The sequence below is a fragment of the Micromys minutus genome (genome assembly GCF_963924665.1).
Source record: "Micromys minutus genome assembly, chromosome: 8".
Taxonomy (NCBI): Eukaryota; Metazoa; Chordata; class Mammalia; order Rodentia; family Muridae; genus Micromys; species Micromys minutus.
The window spans coordinates 1,196,306-1,214,002 of NC_137977.1; the positions used below are offsets into that span (position 1 = coordinate 1,196,306).

The 17,697-nt window shown below is 47.2% G+C and overlaps 1 protein-coding gene across 1 annotated transcript in view; it reads left to right on the top strand.

The window, feature by feature from the left end:
- The window catches only part of LAMA3 (laminin subunit alpha 3), a gene marked incomplete at its 5' end in the record, with an annotated part of 209,094 nt that overhangs the window by 47,943 nt on the left and 143,454 nt on the right, over window positions 1-17,697 (top strand). Inside the window, 6 exons of the mRNA XM_080919740.1 lie at window positions 6,150-6,267; window positions 6,915-7,033; window positions 8,137-8,307; window positions 10,829-10,920; window positions 12,405-12,520; window positions 14,917-15,035. Of these exons, the coding sequence (XP_080775866.1) occupies window positions 6,150-6,267; window positions 6,915-7,033; window positions 8,137-8,307; window positions 10,829-10,920; window positions 12,405-12,520; window positions 14,917-15,035 (735 nt within the window). The remainder of the gene's footprint in view (window positions 1-6,149; window positions 6,268-6,914; window positions 7,034-8,136; window positions 8,308-10,828; window positions 10,921-12,404; window positions 12,521-14,916; window positions 15,036-17,697) is intronic.

Here is a 17,697-nt window from a genome sequence, read left to right on the forward strand (position 1 = left end):
TGTACCCACAGTAAGGGTCCCTGCTGCCAAAGCACTGCAGTAGGGAGCCGGTTTGTTTTAAAAACACATAATGAAAAAGGTTTATCATAATCCATGCAAACCAATTGTGCATCCTGTATAGCTTCTTCTACCAACTGTAACGCTCTTTCTGCTTGCGGGGTCAAACTTCTAGGTGAGGAGACATGCGGATCTCCTTCTAAAACATCGAATAAGGGTTTAAGTTCAACAGAAGGAATCTTAAGAAAAGGTCTAAGCCAATTAATGTCTCCCAGTAATTTTTGAAAATCATTAAGAGTGTGGAGGTGATCCCTTCTTATCTCGAGCTTTTGAGGGACAATCCTATCAGGGAATACCACAGACCCTAGGAATTGACTAGTATCAGAAATCTGGACTTTTTCTGTGGCGATACATAGGCCCATATTTTCTAACGCTTGCTGCAATAGGGGAAAAGCCTCTGTTAAGATTGATAAATCTTTGTCACATACTAGGACGTCATCTGTATAAAGAACCCAGGTTAATGATGGAAAATGTCTTTTAACAGGAATAAGGGCTTGGTAAACATATAACTGACATATAGTCGGGCTGTTAGCCATGCCCTGAGGCAGGACTTTCCATTGAAACCTCCTGTCAGGTTCTGCATGATTAATAGAAGGAAGGGTAAAGGCGAACCTGGGCCTATCTTGAGAATGTAAAGGTATGGAAAAGAAACAATCTCTAATATCTATTATCATTAAAGGCCAATGTTTTGGGAGCGCCGTGAGAACCGGTAGGCCACGTTGTACAGGGCCAAGCAAATGCATTTGTTTATTAATGGCTCTCAAGTCATGCAACAATCGCCATTTTCCCGATTTCTTTTTAATCACAAAAATGGGGGTGTTCCAAGGGGAGGTAGAGGGTTCTATATGACCCAATTGTAGTTGTTCTTTAACTAATTGGGTAACAGCTTCTAACTTTTCGGAGGTAAGAGGCCATTGAGGGACCCATACCGGCTCCTCCGTTTTCCAAGGTATGGGCCGTGCAGCCTCAATGGCGCTTAGGAAAAACCCAGACCCTGCCTTTCTTTGTTAGGGTTAGGCGAGGCAGGCTCTAGGGGTCCTTGTTCATAGCGTCCTAAGCCTTTTCCCTCTTTATATCCCATCTTATCCATAATATCATAAGCCTGTGCCAAATATTTATTGGACAGAACTAGCCCCATCTGTTGCATTATATCTCTCCCCCATAAGTTAACTGTAAGGGGAAGTACATAGGGGACAAATTGCCCACATTGGCCTTCAGGGGTTTTCCAGGTGAGCGAGGCTGCACTAATGGTGGGGCAGGACTTATAACCCAATCCTTGTAAGGAGTGTGATGACTCTACAACCGGCCAATTTTTGGGCCACCAATGAGTGGATATAATACTCTTATCAGCCCCTGTATCAAGGATGCCCTCAAATCTCTTCTCATTAACCTACAAGTTAAGCCTTGGCCTGGTATTCAAAGATACCGCTAAATAAGCTAAGTCGGTCCCAGAGGAACCCATCTGTTTTTCTGCCTTTTCCTTAGTCCTTTTATTAGAGCTATCAGGGAGGAGCAATAACTGTGCAATCCTGTCACCCTGAGTTACAGAGAATATGCCGGTTGGGCTGGAGCACAGTACCTGTATTTCAGAGGAGTGGTCACTATCTACTATGCCTGGGTGGATTATCAGTCCCTGCGCTGTAAGGGACCCCCGTCCGAGGATCAGCCCTAGGGTTCCTGGAGGCAAGGTGACCGCTCCTACAGGGATGGGCTGAACGCCCATCTGAGGCATTAATACCAGTGAGGAGGAGGCACGCAGGTCCATTCTTGTTGGCCTGTCTGTGTGCTCACCTTGCTCTCCCCTAGGGGTTTGGAAAATTTGCTCCCATATCTTTGCGGGCCCTGGGAACGGGGGCCCAGTGACCCGTTTTTTGGCATCTCATTGGTCTGGGCAGTCTGACTCTCTAGCGGGGGAAGGAGCCGGCCTCTGAGGTCCCTAACAGAGCAGCAATGTTCAGCTTTATGGTACCCCTTGCCACATCTTGTGCAAAGGGGCGGAGGGTCCCTAGCGACCATCCGACAATCCTTTTTTAAGTGTCCAGATCTTCCACATCTAAAACAGACCCGTCTATCAGGGGCTCGTGGCGGGCCCCTCTGGGACTGCAAAATGGCTGCCGCGAGACCTGCATTAGTAAGTGGCCCTCCCAGTTCCCTACAGACTCGAAGCCAGTCTTGAAGACCTTTGCCCTTTCTAGGGGCGATAGCGGCTCGGCATTCTTGGGTGGCCTGCTCAAAAATAAGCTGTTCAATAAGAGGGGCAGCCTGCTCGGGATCCCCGAAGATCCGACCTGCCGCCTCGGTCATGCGGGCTACAAAATCTGAAAAAGGCTCCTGGGGTCCCTGAATGATTTTTGTAAGCTGATTATCGGCCCCTCCCTTTTTTGAAAGTGCCTTCCAGGCCTTAATGGCTGTGCTTGACACTTGGGCATAGGCACCCCAATGATAAGCTGTCTGATCTGCCGCATAGCGACCTTGGCCCGTCAACAGATCAAATGTCCATTCTTGTTGTTCAGGAGTCAACGCTGTAGCATTGGCTCTTGCTTGGGTTTGGGCAGCCTCATACCAAAGAGCTTTCCACTCCATATACTGTCCCATGCTCGGTAGAGCAGCCTTGGCGATTGTCTGCCAATCAGAGGGAGTTAAGGCAGAGGTAGCCAATCTATCAAGCTGAGCGATGGTAAAATTGGCGGTTATCCCATATTTTCTGACTGACTCTGCCAATTCTTTTATCTGACTATATTCTACGGGGGCATGAACGCGGCCACCCTCAGCTGTCTCAAACACAGGGAAAGCGAGACACATCTGCCTTCTCACCCTTTCCGGGAGGAACGAGAAGGATTTTACAGGCGTGCGTGCCGCATATGGAGGAGGGGCCACCGGTAAAGGAGGCGCTGTCGGGACAACTGGGGACAAGCGCGTGGGCCTATACTGCTCGTCAGGATAATATCCTTTTTCCTCATAACTAGCTGCTCCTTCATCTACCCCTGCCTCCTCTTCTGGGTCTAAGCCTTCTCGCTCATAATCATCTGAAGTCTCGGGGCTATCAATGTCTAGAGCCTCGAAGTCTTCTACAGGGTACAAACTGACTCCCCTTCTCCTAACATTAGAGGGCATAAGGGAATGATAATCTGAAGGTTCGTGGGTAGCTACTCTCCCGCTATACCGCGTTTCTGGAGGTCCTTTTTCCTTAGGGGGATAATACCTTTTCCTCCGCGCGCCCATTCTCTCACTCTGTTCGGCTTCTGATAGCCTATCCTGCGCTTCACTCAATACCTCTTGCCCCGCAGCGACGGCGGGCCTACAACTCTCATCTCTTAAACAATTTTGTACCATCGTCCAAATGGCCATGGTTCCGGGCCCGAGGTCTCCGGCATTCTGTGCACAGTTTAATTCTCTACCCAATCTGTTCCATGAGGCTGGTGAGAGAGACCCAGAAACTGCAAACCAAGGGGCAGTACGCTCAACCTCTCTTACAAAACGCTGCAAGATGCGGGTGGGCAATTCTAAATCTCTCTGCTTAAGAATTGACTGCAGGGCTGTAATGGTCGAGTGTGAAGAGCCCATCACAGCGATGTAATGCCCGCGGGTTATTTGCGTGGCGGCCCAAGGCGAAACTGAAAGGCAAGTCTCAGCGCGTTCTCGCTTTTTTTATCTACAAAGACTTATGGAACGCAGGGGTGCCTCTGCTTATCTACGTCCGACTTAAGCACAAAATTAACACCAGCCCCGTTGGACACAGAGGAAATTAAGAGGAAGAGAATAAAAACTGCACTGACGAAGACCGGAGCCTCTACAGACCCTTCACACGGCCGTGGAAGATTTAAACCAAATTAAAGAAAGATCCAGGATCAGACATACCTTGCCGAACTAATCTCCCCGCAGTTCTGAATTCTGTGGTGCAGACGATGGAGTGGTCGAATTTCCCGGGTTTGAGGCACCAGATGTCCCGCGCAACCGTCTCGCCTGCAAGAACGACGCGGCACACAAAATAGAATCCTTCTGCGGTAAACTTTATTAATCTGGAAAAACCGGTACTTGCTTCACGTAACGAAAAAGACGGAGAAAACCAAGAGATCCAAGGAGACGAACAGGACGAACAAGCTCCACGAGACGGCCGAAAACCAACGGGAGAAAGAGAGGAAGAAGAGAGGAAGAGAGAGAGAGCTATCCAGCTCGCCCCCTTATAAAGGGATCAGTCCTTGCCTTGGACGCGGAGCCCCCTGATTGGTTGAAACTCACCAGGCCCTATGACGCCACGGGAAGAGGCGGAACTCATGAAGCGGAAGTTACCCAGCCTGTGCGCACATGGCTTGTTTACTGCTAACTCCAGCCAGATATCAGCGCCATCTTGTAATGGCGAATGCGTGGGAATGTGTGGGCGGCGCCCCACAGCCGGATATCAGCGCCATCTTGTAATGACGGAAGCGTGGGAATGTGTGGGCGGCGCCCCACAGTGGGGTTCCTACTTTAAATGAAAAATATATATGCCTTACATTTCTCAACTTTATTTGTTAATATGGTATATGTCAACACAAGAATAAAAGATTTTGGCGGTCTGCTATAATTTTTTAAAGTATAAAGAAATTTAGAGATCAAAAATATGAAAAAGTTTGTACAAATGTTTGGCTTCTAATTTAGAGTCTGAAATATTAATAATGGATAGTATTTCTCAGACTTGAATTCACATACACATATACACAGACATATACACACACACACTTTCTACTATTCTATGTGGAAAATGGTTAAAACTCTTGTGGTTCTTGTTATTACCAGTATTTTGGTCCCAGAGGCTGAGCCAAGGCCTTGTGTGTGTTTTGATGTTAAGTTGCAGCCCAAGCCTTCTCTCCAGTGTTTGTTCCAGGAAAGAGGGGCCCACAGGGGCCCCCCGGCCTTCTCCTCTTCCTGAGTTCATTGTTCTGCTGGTTTCAGTGGGCGAGCTAATGACAGAGGGGTGCCTGCTCAGAAAGCCACTAGGAGTCTGCTGCTTGGGATGCAGCGGGGCCCGGGGTTGGAGAACAGGGGCTGCCTTTGGTCCTTAACAGGATCCTGAGGATCTGTTCAGGCCTGTGTTCTGCTGTTACCCCTCAGCGTCCCTGGGGTTGGGTGTGCTTGTTCTTCTCTGTCCTCTGTGTCCCTCAGGGATGCAAGTCCCCTGAGTAGAATGCTGCACGTGACTATAACTGTGCAATCCTCTTATATAATGTCTAGACGACTATTCTAATACCTAATCTGATGTAAGTACTTGTTGCATACGCATAGTCTAGGGGCCACAACGGGAATGATGGAATAGCCTCCACTGACTGGGTGACCTGACTGTAGAACTCCAATTGCAAAGCAGATCGTTTTTGAGAAAGGGGAGAGGGCACTAAATCACAGGGAATGCTGGGTGTTCTTCAGCTATGCCTTGGAGTTTAAGAATGGGATGGGGAGAGAGCAGAGCCCAGCTTCATTTCTTTCTGTGTTGGTGTCGATCTGGTCAAAGAATGAGAATAACCAAGAACACTGCTCATAGGGAAAGCGGCCAGGAAACGAGGGCAGTGTAGGTGGCACCAGGACGGAGGGGCGCCACCCACAGCAGCTGCTTAGATCTCAGTCTGCAGCTCTGATCTTTCAGTACCTGGAGCCACAGGCTCTGGAACTCCTAAGAGAAGCTCGGAGCTGTTCTGCTGGTTCTTGCTCCACAAAGGACTTAGCATGTCATTCTTAGTACTTGCCACCAGGCTTCTGATGTATAGACGCATGCAGACTGGTTGGTAATCAAGGATTAGATACGGTTAAGATGTACCAGTGGTGGTGACCACATGTACTTAGAGGAGAAGGGAAAATGGTTGGTTTTGACGATAATGAGCTGGGAAAAGTGTCCCTGGGCAAAGATGTCCACCATGCAGGCAGAAACAAGATCTGCATCTTGTAGCCTTAGGAATCAAGATCCTATCAAAATAGTCAATACCATAGACAAAGTGACTTTAATCTTTTCCCTTTTGGTGGTCCTGGGGATTGAACTCAGGGCCCTTTGCATGCTAGGCAAGTGCTCTTCCACTGAGACGTACTCCCCGTCCAGATAAACTGCACTTCTCTTGCTTTTTTAGCTCTTCCACGTGGCTTATATCTTAATCAAATTTGCGAACTCTCCGCGCCCTGATCTCTGGGTCCTGGAAAGATCAGTTGACTTTGGCAGCACCTACTCACCGTGGCAGCACTTTGCTCGTAAGTGGCCTTGTCTTCTCCACTATGAGGGCTTTCATTATCTGAAACTGTCTAATGGCTTTAGTTTTCTAAAAGTTTCTCAGTGGGCTTAGGTAGGGCTCGGACCTAAGTTGTTCTCCAGACAACCCAGCTTCTCCGTCACATGTGCGGTGGTTCTAAGGATCCCACACACAGAATGACGTTGAAATTCCATTTATAATAACTTTGCTCCAACTGGTGGGAGGTTTCTATCAGTGAGCTGTGATGTATGTTCTCCTTTTATGAGGAGTTAGGAACAAACTCCTGTCCTTAAGAATCCTGGGCTCCATGTTACGTATTTTGAACCTGTTATCTTTGCTCTCAAAGTATGTTAGTGTCTCTGGACCACATGATGAATCAAGCTGGATGGCACTTTTGCTTATATGGTAAAGTTGTCTACTTGAGACACGATGGGTTAATAACACATCTTCAGCTGCGGTTCCTGAAGGGCACTGAACTGAAACAGCAGGTATTTCTCTTTTATGAATTAAAACCTTTATCCTACGCTTTCATCCAGAAGGACAGAGTTCTTGGTTCTTCTCATCTCTCGTAAGGAAACACCAGGCCTCTGAAGTGACCTAGGAGAAAGTGATGTGCTATTTGATAATGTGCAATTATTTCCTTTCTAGATTCTAGAGGAGATTGTCTACAACAGTTTGGGCAAGAAGCAAACATGGCTGTCACCCAGGATGACCAGGTGTTATGTGTCACAGAGTATTCCCGTATTGTACCGCTGGAAAACGGCGAGGTAAATAGCATTGGGAGGCCGCAGTACCAAAGACTCAAGAATGAGTTGAGTTGGAAGTTCTGTTTAGGGTCCTGGGTTCTCCCCAGGAAGTTAGAGTTTAGGATCCAAGGTCCATAGATCTCAGAATTCTGGTGAAAGACTTAGAAGGTGGGTGCGTCACTAGTAAGTGGGGTAGATCCCTTCCACCTCTTCCCAAACTATGTCTAGTGAGATTGAGGAGATGGGGGTGGAGTGGGGGGTGGTCAGGCCACAGTGCTAAGCCCACATGGAGGTGGACAGAGGTGGGGACAGTCTGGGAAGAACTCCATGGAAATGGCGAATATAGGAATATAAACAGACTTTCAAACCAACTCTCCTGAGGAGTGTGAGATCTTACTCAAGGAGCTCTAACCTGCACCATCCAGCTGGTGGACAGCTTATGTTCCAGAGCATCTAGGCTGGAGTCTCATCCGCTGGGGCAAGAAATCCTTAGCCACTGTTCTTGTCCACGTTTTCAACATCGTTTAGATAAGTCGTCCTCAACCTATGGGTCGACTGACCCTCTCATAGGGGCTGCATATCAGACACTTCCCTTATGTCGCAAAGCTACAGTTATGATGTAGCAATGAGAATAATTGTTTGGTATTTGGTTGGGGTCACATCCTGAGGAACTGTATTAAAGGGCTGCAGCATTAGGAAGGTTGAGGACTCCTGCTGTACTGCTATGTCAGCCTTGTTTCCTTGGTGCGACTCTCCAGAATCATTTCACTGTGTTGATAGACGATAGCTCTCGAATGTTTCAGAGTCTCCCCTCCACAGCCACCTGATAGAACAGAGGGCTAAGAAAGAGACGTCCTCACAGAAACTAGGTTTAAATGTAGAACCAAGAATGAACAGCACTGTTCTGACTTAGAAACTAGATGCTAGACCACCTCAGCACATCCAGGGGCTCCTTTGAGAGCCGGGTGTTTTGGGGGCATGCTTTACTTTTACTATTTTGTTGCAATATTTTGAGTAAAGGACTTACCTTGGGTGTGCCTTTTTTCTCTTCCTTCCGTCCTTCCTTTTTTCCTTCCCTCCTTCCCTTCCTCCCTCCCCCTCTCTCTCTTTCTTTTTTCTTTTAGATTGTTGTATCCCTGATAAATGGTCGTCCAGGTGCAAAAAATTTTGCTTTCTCTGATACCCTGAGGGAGTTTACTAAGGCAACAAACATCCGCTTGCGGTTTCTGCGAACCAACACCCTCCTCGGGCACCTTATTTCCAAGGCAGAGCGGGACCCCACCGTCACGCGGCGGGTGAGTCCTAAGCACCGCAGAGCGGGACCCCACCATCACGCGGCGGGTGGGTCCTAAGCACATCATTGGCTGCCTTAATTTTGTTGCTTGTTTTGCTTGTCAAATTCGTTAAGTTCTTCCAGGTACCTTTCTCAGCCAGTGATACTTGGGCAGAGGTGTGGGTTTGGTATAAATTAGATAGAGCTGCAGAAAAATCAACCAGGCCTGGTGGTGTGATTCCAGCTGCTAGAGGAGATGATTCGGGAGGAAGGTACACCAGGGCCTGATGAGCAAAGTGTCTGAGGCCAGCCTGGGCCGTTTACTCTGGCTCAGTACCAGAAACCTGGGTTCAGTCCCAAAGAAAAGAAGGATTGTAACGGCCAATCAATGGTTATAGTGACTCTGGTATTAATATACATGGGCTAATTCGTGCTGTCAACAGCTCCCACATGTCAGAGGCTCAAGGAAAATCAAGGGCTGTTTCTGGCTCCTGTCACCATCTAGCATGCCCGTGTAGTCACTCGGGGTACCAGACCCCTTGTTTCTCCGAGGGTCTGAGGGGCCTTTGGATTTCCTGTATCAGTGCAGCAGATGAAAAAGAAGAAACCCACGTGCTCCGAGCTATGGAGGTCACTTCCACCAAGAGGATATGGTCCTAGCGTAGCCCCTGTGGGAAAGAGGCCGAGGAACCTGACCTAGTGGAGACCACGCGGCAATGGGCTGTGGTCCTCTGCACTCTGAGGGAGATGTGCTGGATTCCCTCCTCAGTTAGGATGGTATCATTCTAGGACAGAGTGAGCCAGCCAGGAGAGGTGCCTGAGCTCACTCTTCTAATGGCCCAACCCAACAGGAAGCTGGGGAGCCAGCCTATGGCTGCTGATAGGGGTCAGTCCGAGGCAAGATCTGCATGTGTGTGTGTATGTTTGTGTTTGTGTATGTGTGTGTGCATATGCCTGTGTGTGTATGCCTGTATGTATGCCTGTGTGTGTATATGTGCCTGTGTGTGTATGCGTGTGCATGTGTGTATGTGTGTGTGCCTCTGTGTGTGTATCCCTGTGTGTGTATACCTATGTGTGTATGCCTGTATGTGTATCCCTGTGTGTGTGTATGCCTGTGTGTGCATGTATGCCTATGTGTGTATGTATGCCTGTGTGTGTATGTGTGTGTATGTATGTGTGTGTGTGCTGCGTGCATGCATGCAGAAGAGCATGTTGAAGATATTGAGATAAGCCCTAGCCCCAGCCCAGCCCATTTGCACTCTTACATTTATCTAGTACATTTTGGTGAGTACTGCCTTTTCCATCAAGTGTTGTAGAGAGTGTGCCACACATACTGCCCCGCCCCCACCAACTTAAGCCCTGCAACACCAGCCATCCTGTGTGCCTTTCTGGATGCTCTCTCATGCTACTGCCCTTAACACACATGAAGAGAACTTCCATGGCACACAGCAGAACCCCGTGCTCTTAACTGGTCACAATGCCTTAGCAGCACTGATTTGATCTGGTATTTAGTAAGCAATATTGATGTCCTTCAGCTATATGAGGTGTTATCAGGATGCTTTGACATTAGACCAGTACTTAATTAGGGAACATGACTAGAACCCCAGCACTGAATAAACAGGGCTCTGAAAATGGTGATGCTCCATTACAAAGGCTCTTGTTCCCATGACAACAGAGGCCTAACTCGCTGGCAGGTGTTCTGACAGGCAGCAAGCCCAGTTCCACAACCCCACATTCCTCCAGAACCCACAGAGTCCTGGAAAGTTCAGAGCCTTGTGACTTTGGGAAGAACAGAGTGAGCAACTGGGCTGCCATCTCCGCTGGTGGGGAAGCTTCTGAAATATACCCTGTCTTGAGCATGCATGTGCACGTGAATGTGTGTGTGTGTGTGTGTGTGTGTGTGTGTGTGTGTGTGTGTGTGTGTGTGTTGGCCACGATGTGGCTGTGTGTATGTGGTCTGGTTTAGCAGCTAAGCCTCCATTACTGGGTCTGTGTTTGATTCTGGCTGGTCTTTGGGAGTTTGAACTTTAGCCTTTTGAACATGAACTAAGAAGGTCCCAACAACTGCCAACACCTGGCAGCTCCTTGTACAGATGCTTCGGATCCTTCATTTGGATCTATACAAATATTTTTCAAAAAATATTTGAAAAAAAAATGGTTTCTCCTTTTCTACATCCTGGAGAGGTGGTTTGCATTAGTAGACACAAAGTTAAGTTTTGGTAAATATGTGGGCTTAACGTGTGAGCCGACTTAAGCAATGCGCCATCTTGTCTCAGTAACTTCTTCCACACGGTTCAGCAGTTGATTGTTTTAATGGACAGATTCTGAAGGCTTTAAAAAAATAAGATTGGTTGATGAACGCACTCACTTTGTAAGACAAGTTACAAGCAAACTCGGTCCCATTTGTGTTGAGGTCAGCAAGGAGAAATGACAGCGCAGAAGAAGAGGAAAGCCAAGCCCACCCTTACTCAGGTCCAGGCTTGGTAAGAGCACATCCATGCTGTGGTTCCTGGGAGCTGATGTGTCTGTTTTGTGCCCTGCAGTATTATTACAGCATAAAAGACATCAGCATTGGCGGGCGGTGTGTGTGCAACGGCCATGCAGAGGCCTGCAGTGCGGACAACCCCGAGAAGCAGTAAGTGTGGCTGGGCCTCTCCTCACCTTGCTATGAACAATCCTCATTGTTTCAGGGGATATTTACACCTTGGTAAAGACTCTAGATTCTAGACATCAACAGGAGTGCTTCAGAATCTACAACCAGGTGGTGTGTGTGTGTGTGTGTGTGTGTGTGTGTGTGTGAGAGAGAGAGAGAGAGAGAGAGAGAGAGAGAGAGAGAGAGAGAGAGAGAATTAAAACATAAATATTAAAATACAAGTACCATGGGGAATTTGTCTGGGAGATAGAATAGATTAGAGGTTAGAGATCTATGAGTTGTAATCAGATAATATAAAAACATAGTTTCTGTCTCAGTTATTTGGGATTAGAGAAAATCTGTCACCCCTTAAAATGACTTCCGCAGTCTCCAGCTGTCATTCCATGCCAGTTAGATCTGTGCCTTTGCAGACAGTGGAGCGGGGAGCAGGACTGTACCTTCTGTTCGGAGTGTGACTCTTCAGAAGGGCTGCAGGGGTCCCGAGAGGCCCAGCCAGCAGCCTGCTCCACATGGTTTTGAGTCTTTCTTAAAGCACAGATGTGGTCTCTCAAGTGTGCCGTTCTATTTCAACACCAAGGGCTGCGACAATTATGAAATTGTAATTTTTCACACCTTTGCTTTAACAAGTGGTCTCAGCTCTGTGCCCTGCAATGGAGCTGGGGCAGCCTCGTGCTCAGAGGGCTTTCCATTTGTCTCCCTGTCGTCTCTGTGCTGGAGGATAGGCTGAGAGTTCAAAACCTCAGAAATTCTATTTCCCAGGATCACTCCAAGTTTCGGTGAAAAAGTGACGCTCAGTGCACCCCGGGAAACTTAGGGCCTGCCCCAATTTTATTCCTTATTCACGTATATGTATTGTTTATTGGCACGCTCTTTTCTGTAGCCCAGGCTAGCCTGGGTCCTGTGTATTCTTCAGCCTCTCTGGTGGGTGATTATAGGTGTGAGCTGTACCGAGTGCTGTTCAGTTATTGTAACATAGTGTGGAGATGATGGGGGAGGGGCTGGGTAATGTATACACATTGCTTTGTTCTTGCTCAGTGACTGTGTTCCAGATGATCCAACAGTTGTATGTGCATGCTAGACTAGCAGGAACAACTGATCCAAATAAAAACTTTAGCCTGGCGCTGGAGATGTAGCTCAACTGGCAGAGTATGCATACAGCAAGCATCAATTTCTGCGTTTGAACTCTAATACTGCATACACCAGGCCTGTAGCAAACACTGTGATCCCAGCGCTTGGGAGGCAGGAGTATTGCAAGTCTCCCTCAGCTCATGGTAGTTCAGGGTTGGTCTGGGATAAAGGAGAACCAGTCTCCAACAAAACAAAACATCTAAATCAAAGCAAGCCAAACTACCTTTCAGACTCAGGATGCTAAGGCAGGAGGATTGCTTTGAGTTTGATGCTATACCATTATCACCACTGCCGCCGCCACTTTTCAGTTACCAAATACGCTTTGCCTTTATCCTCAGGTTCCGATGCGAATGCCGGCACCACACCTGTGGGGACACGTGCAATCGCTGTTGTCCCGGATACCACCAGAGGCGCTGGCGGCCCGCTGCTCAGAAACAGCGCCATGAGTGTGAAGGTGGGTGCTGGCATGAAGTTCTGTGTTCCTCCCCTCCCTACCTAAGGACTGATGGCAAGTGTGCCCCGAGGTTACAAAGAGGACGGGATTGTGTCAGTGTTAGAGACTCAGTTTTGTTTGTTCTGAGGTACCCCCTTTCTACCCTTCTTATACGATTCAGATGAGGGATGGTGGAGAGCCTGGGTGTGCTCCACGTTTCCCACACACATGGTCTGAGAGTGTTGACTTTATAGATTGGGCACAGAAACAAGGAACAACAGCTAATAGTGACTAACGCTGTGAAAACAGTAATAGTGAGTAACCCTGTGAAGACAGTAATAGTGAGTAACCCTGTGAAAAGAGTAATAGTGAGTAACGCTGTGAAGACAGTAATAGTGAGTAACCCTGTGAAGACAGTAATAGTGACTAACTCTGTGAAGACAGTAATGGTGAGTAACCCTGTGAAGACAGTAACAGTGAGTAACCCTGTGAAAAGAGTAATAGTGAGTAACGCTGTGAAGACAGTAATAGTGAGTAACGCTGTGAAGACAGTAATAGTGAGTAACCCTGTGAAGACAGTAATAGTGACTAACTCTGTGAAGACAGTAATGGTGAGTAACCCTGTGAAGACAGTAATAGTGAGTAACCCTGTGAAGACTGTGTAATAAGTAGCCAGCACCCCATGTTTGCACTTGGGGGTTAAGCAGAGCCTAAGAAGCATTCACAGTGACCCCGCCATCCGGTCTCATCACCATCGCGAATCCAGATGAGTCTTGGGCTGCACCCTGCTGTGCTGCCCCTGGACACACAGTTGGAAACACCCTGCTGTGCTGCCCCTGGACACACAGTTGGAAACAGCACTGTCTCTGTGACTGTCTACTTCACATCTGTAGCCTGCAGGCAGCTCCACTGTGGAAATGTAGTTGCTGGTGAGAGGGGGCTGGTGTGAGGAAGTTATCACACTTACGGGGAAACTATCCTGAATCCAATTATAAGAAGAAAAAAAGAATTATTAATAACACGCAAGATACTTTCATATTTGGATAAGGTTGAGTATTTTAATATGTTGGTCTTCCTTTTTAGCACTTTTAAAGCACTAGGTATTGAACCCAGGACCTTGGGTATAGCAGGTAAATCTACCTCTGAGCCTACACCCAGAAGTCTTAAGAGCCATTCAGCTCTTTGCTGTCTCTTAGGGTGCGGCAGCAGATGGACTGCAGCTGTCTTGAGATGAGAAAATAGAAGAGTGATGGTTAAACCTGACGCATAGTAGGACGCTGTTATGGAAAGTCATGTGGAAGGGGAGAGAGACAGACAAAATGAGGAATGACAAGAGTGGCCTGTAACAGCAGTGGTAGGAAGTTTGGACAGGTATCGTAGAACATTAAGACTTAAGACGTGGTGTTTTTTGACAAACAAGCCCCAGGACTTGTGCATTAGTTACTTCTTGTGTTATTGTGATACAAACACCAACAAAAGCAACTTAGGAAGAAAGGCCCCTCCCTACATCTTCACGTAGATAACTGAGTTCTGTCATGCAGCTTCTGAGAAACATGAATGTTCAGACCATGTCACTGAGCTATGAGCGTGTTCACCCCATAGCCCAGTGCTAGGCAAACTGTGACTAGTCAAGGGTAATTTTATGTCCTGATCTTCCTCACTGATGGTTTAGATGTTTTTGACCTTCTTCCCCATCACTGTGAATTGCTTTCACTCTTGGTGGCATTTAGTGTCATTGGTAGGAATTCAAGTCAATGCAATGAGGGTTGGTTGAGGGCCACTGTGTGTCTAGGACCAAGTTCCATCACAGACAAAGCACATACAAGCCCATCTTCATAGGATGTAGTCAGCTAAATGTATTGTTACTCATCTCTGACTAGATATTAACCCAATTCCTATCTTCTTACCATTATACATAGGCTTGAAATGAAAAGTTTAGACCATTGGCAGAGAGTGTAGAATTTGGAATCAAAGACAGGCCTGACTTCTGGCTCTCTGGTTTATGAGCTGTGAATCATCCTGTAACCTCTCCCCTCAGTCCTCCTGTCTGTGGTATTGAGATAATAACTCGTACCTAAGAGAGGAGATTAAATTCAACAACTCACATAAATATATTTCACGATAAGTAAGGAGCTGGAGCACAGTTTGTGGTGACACTGGTAACGGTGATTGTCTGTGTACAGGGACATTTGGCGTTGGGGTCATCATTGGAATTATTGATTTTTTTTAAAAAGAGAAATCTTTCACTTACTGTCAAACAGAAGGAGCTATAAAGTACATAACATTATATAGTAGTCTGTGTAATTTCCCAGAGCGTCCCCGGTATTTCAGGATAGACTTTATTGTAGACCACGAGCAGAGATCCTGTCTGGGGGTTCACTAAGTGTTGCGGTTTGACCAAGAGTGTTTTGTTCCAGCCTGCAACTGCCACGGACATGCCACAGACTGTTACTATGACCCAGATGTGGAGCAACAGCGGGCGAGCTTGAACAGCAAAGGCGTCTACACAGGTGGAGGAGTCTGCATCAACTGCCAGGTGAGGAGCCTCTTCAGGTAGACATCAACCTTGGCGTCGGGCTGAAAGCCCATTTTCAAACAGATTCCCGTGGGCAAACCAGTCCCGCGCTTGTGTGAAGGGTAAACTTGAAAGCACAAACAACCGAAGGTCTTACTCCACTTGCCCAAGGCTTTGCATAAATGGTCCTAAACTGGCTAGACTTTATGTGGAGAAAAGCTTTAATCCCTATCCAGATATATAAAATTGATTTGTTATTAAACATGGACCTAAAATTAGAGCTATAGTGATTTGGAAAAAATACAGAATCCCTGTGAGATTCAGAAGGTGAGAAAATGATTGTCAGCTCATGGAAGGCTGTAATCATGAAGATGGGGACCAGATCTCACTAAAGACACCGAAGGGAACAAGTGGGCTGCAGACAGGGAGAGAGTATTCACAGACCGTAAGTCTATCAGATGGTCAGTGAGCACACTGAATAAAGACAGGTAACCCCAATTACACACAATCTGAAACGGCCTCTTGCAAATCTAAGTATGTGAAGGACCAATGAGCTACCAGCCAAGGCTGCGTGGCTTCAGTCAGGAGGGAAATGACAATCAAAGCCACACCATTTAAATGGAGAGACAGGATCCAGAATCAGTCTGTCCCGGCCCGAATCCAACACACAGAAAAGATATTTAAAAACAAAATGCACCCTCGTTCCAGAATCCATTATAAAATGAAAGTGAGGAAGGACTGTTGTTTGAAAAGACCAGCAATTTCAAAGGACTCGAGAAAGGCAGCAAACAGAAAACACACGTACCTGGTAGAGCACACAGCCCTGAGTGTGGGAGTGACATGTAGCCGGCCCCAAGAGGCATCGGAGGGAGTCTATTTGGGGCTGGAGTCAAATACTAACACTTTATTGAGATTTGTAAACCGACATGTGCTGAGCACAGCGTGCTCTCAGAGTTGATAGAATAAACAATTTCGGGAAGCCAGCCTGTGACGTCACCGCAGTTCTAGGACTTCTGTAAAGATGGAGGATGATTCTAAACTTTTAGGTGGAGAATACACGAGACTAGAAAATTCGAATGAGTAAATATGGGGAGACCCATCTTCTGTAGTATCAAAACTAACGCAGCCTAAGCTAGCTCATGGGAATGTTACAATTTGATTTTAAATATCATGCCATTTATAACAGAAAGGATGGACATTTTATAACTTGTGTTGGGATGGTTGATTCTTCTCTTGGGTAACAGTTAGCCATGTACACAAGATTGTTGGAGTCTTTACCAATGAAGGAAGAGAAGGCCAGTCAGCTTAGTGGTTGGTGTTGGGTTTGTTGGTAGAGAGCACATATCCCACAGCAAATCTTGTCCTCCCCAAATGCAGTAGTTGGGATTCTTCCCCCGTTTCTGTTCCCACAAGTGGGATATGATGAGTCATCTCAGAGCACACAGGAAGCTGTCCCGAAAGACCTTCACACAGTATCAGTCAGTTTGTATGGCTGTAACAAAATACCCGAAACTGGGTAGCTTAGAAAGGAGAAACTTACTTTTGCATAGTTCTGAGACCGTGAAGTCTAAGACTAGGCAGGTTGAGTTGTCTGTCTTTGCATTGAAGGCAAAGGCTAAAGTGGTCAGATTCTGCAGACCTATTGGCCTTAATCCACACATAAAAGATGAGCCTGTAAGCCAATCACATCTCAAAGCCACTACCCCTTAACTCTGTGATAGTGACCACTGTATTTAAGTCTGAAATGAGATTTTTATTCTGAAGAGGAAGCAGCTATCAGATGGGTGCCATTGGTGATGAATTATCTTATTCGTTGGGTTTCCCATTTGAATCATTGGGTTAGGTTGTGAGATAGTCAAGGTGAGGTGGCCAGTTTCCTGAGGTGTAGCATTTGAATAGAGGCCTCAAGGAGGTAAGGGAATGAGATGGGCATCCATTGAGGGAATTGGAACAACAGACAGACAAAAGGCCATGGTAAGGAATAAGATTCCAGGGTAGCTGGAGACATGAGCCAGGAGGGGGCAGATCATCCCAGAAAGGCACCAAAGTCTAGTTCATGTGGAACTCCTGTAAGAAAAATTCATTTCCTTAAACAGGACAGGGTGGCCCAACAACGAACCTTCTCCATGTACTTGAGGTTCACAGCCAGGGAAGATAATAGGGTACAGTCAGGGTGCAAGTGACAGAGTTGCTGTCTGCCTAAGGTCACAACATGCTAGAAGAGCTCTCTGTGGAGGAACGCAGACCTCAGAGCAAAGCCTGGCTTCTTCTAGGTGAGTCCTCCACAGACAGCTCCTTGGGCCTGGGGGACAGCACAGCTGTCGTGTTTGCTGTGCAGCATGTGGACTTGGAGTTGTAAAACCCATGTGAAAAAGGCAGGTGTGGGCTGGCAAGATATCGTAAGGGATAAAGGCACTTGTAATTCAAGCTTGAGGACCTGAGGTCAATCCCTGGAGTCCGCAGGAGAGCAGCGCACCCCCTTCTCTGGGCCAAACTTTGGCCGCAGGAGGCGGGCTTCTTTCTGCAGAGGGCTCACTCACCTGGTGTCTGAGGGTTGACTTGCTTCTGCTAACACTCACTTCTGCTTTCACTCACTGCACTCCCATGTGCTTCCCCGAGTTAGAGGAAGACAGCTTGACTCGTGGCTTGCATTTCTTGGGACCTGATGATGTTTGCTGGGTAA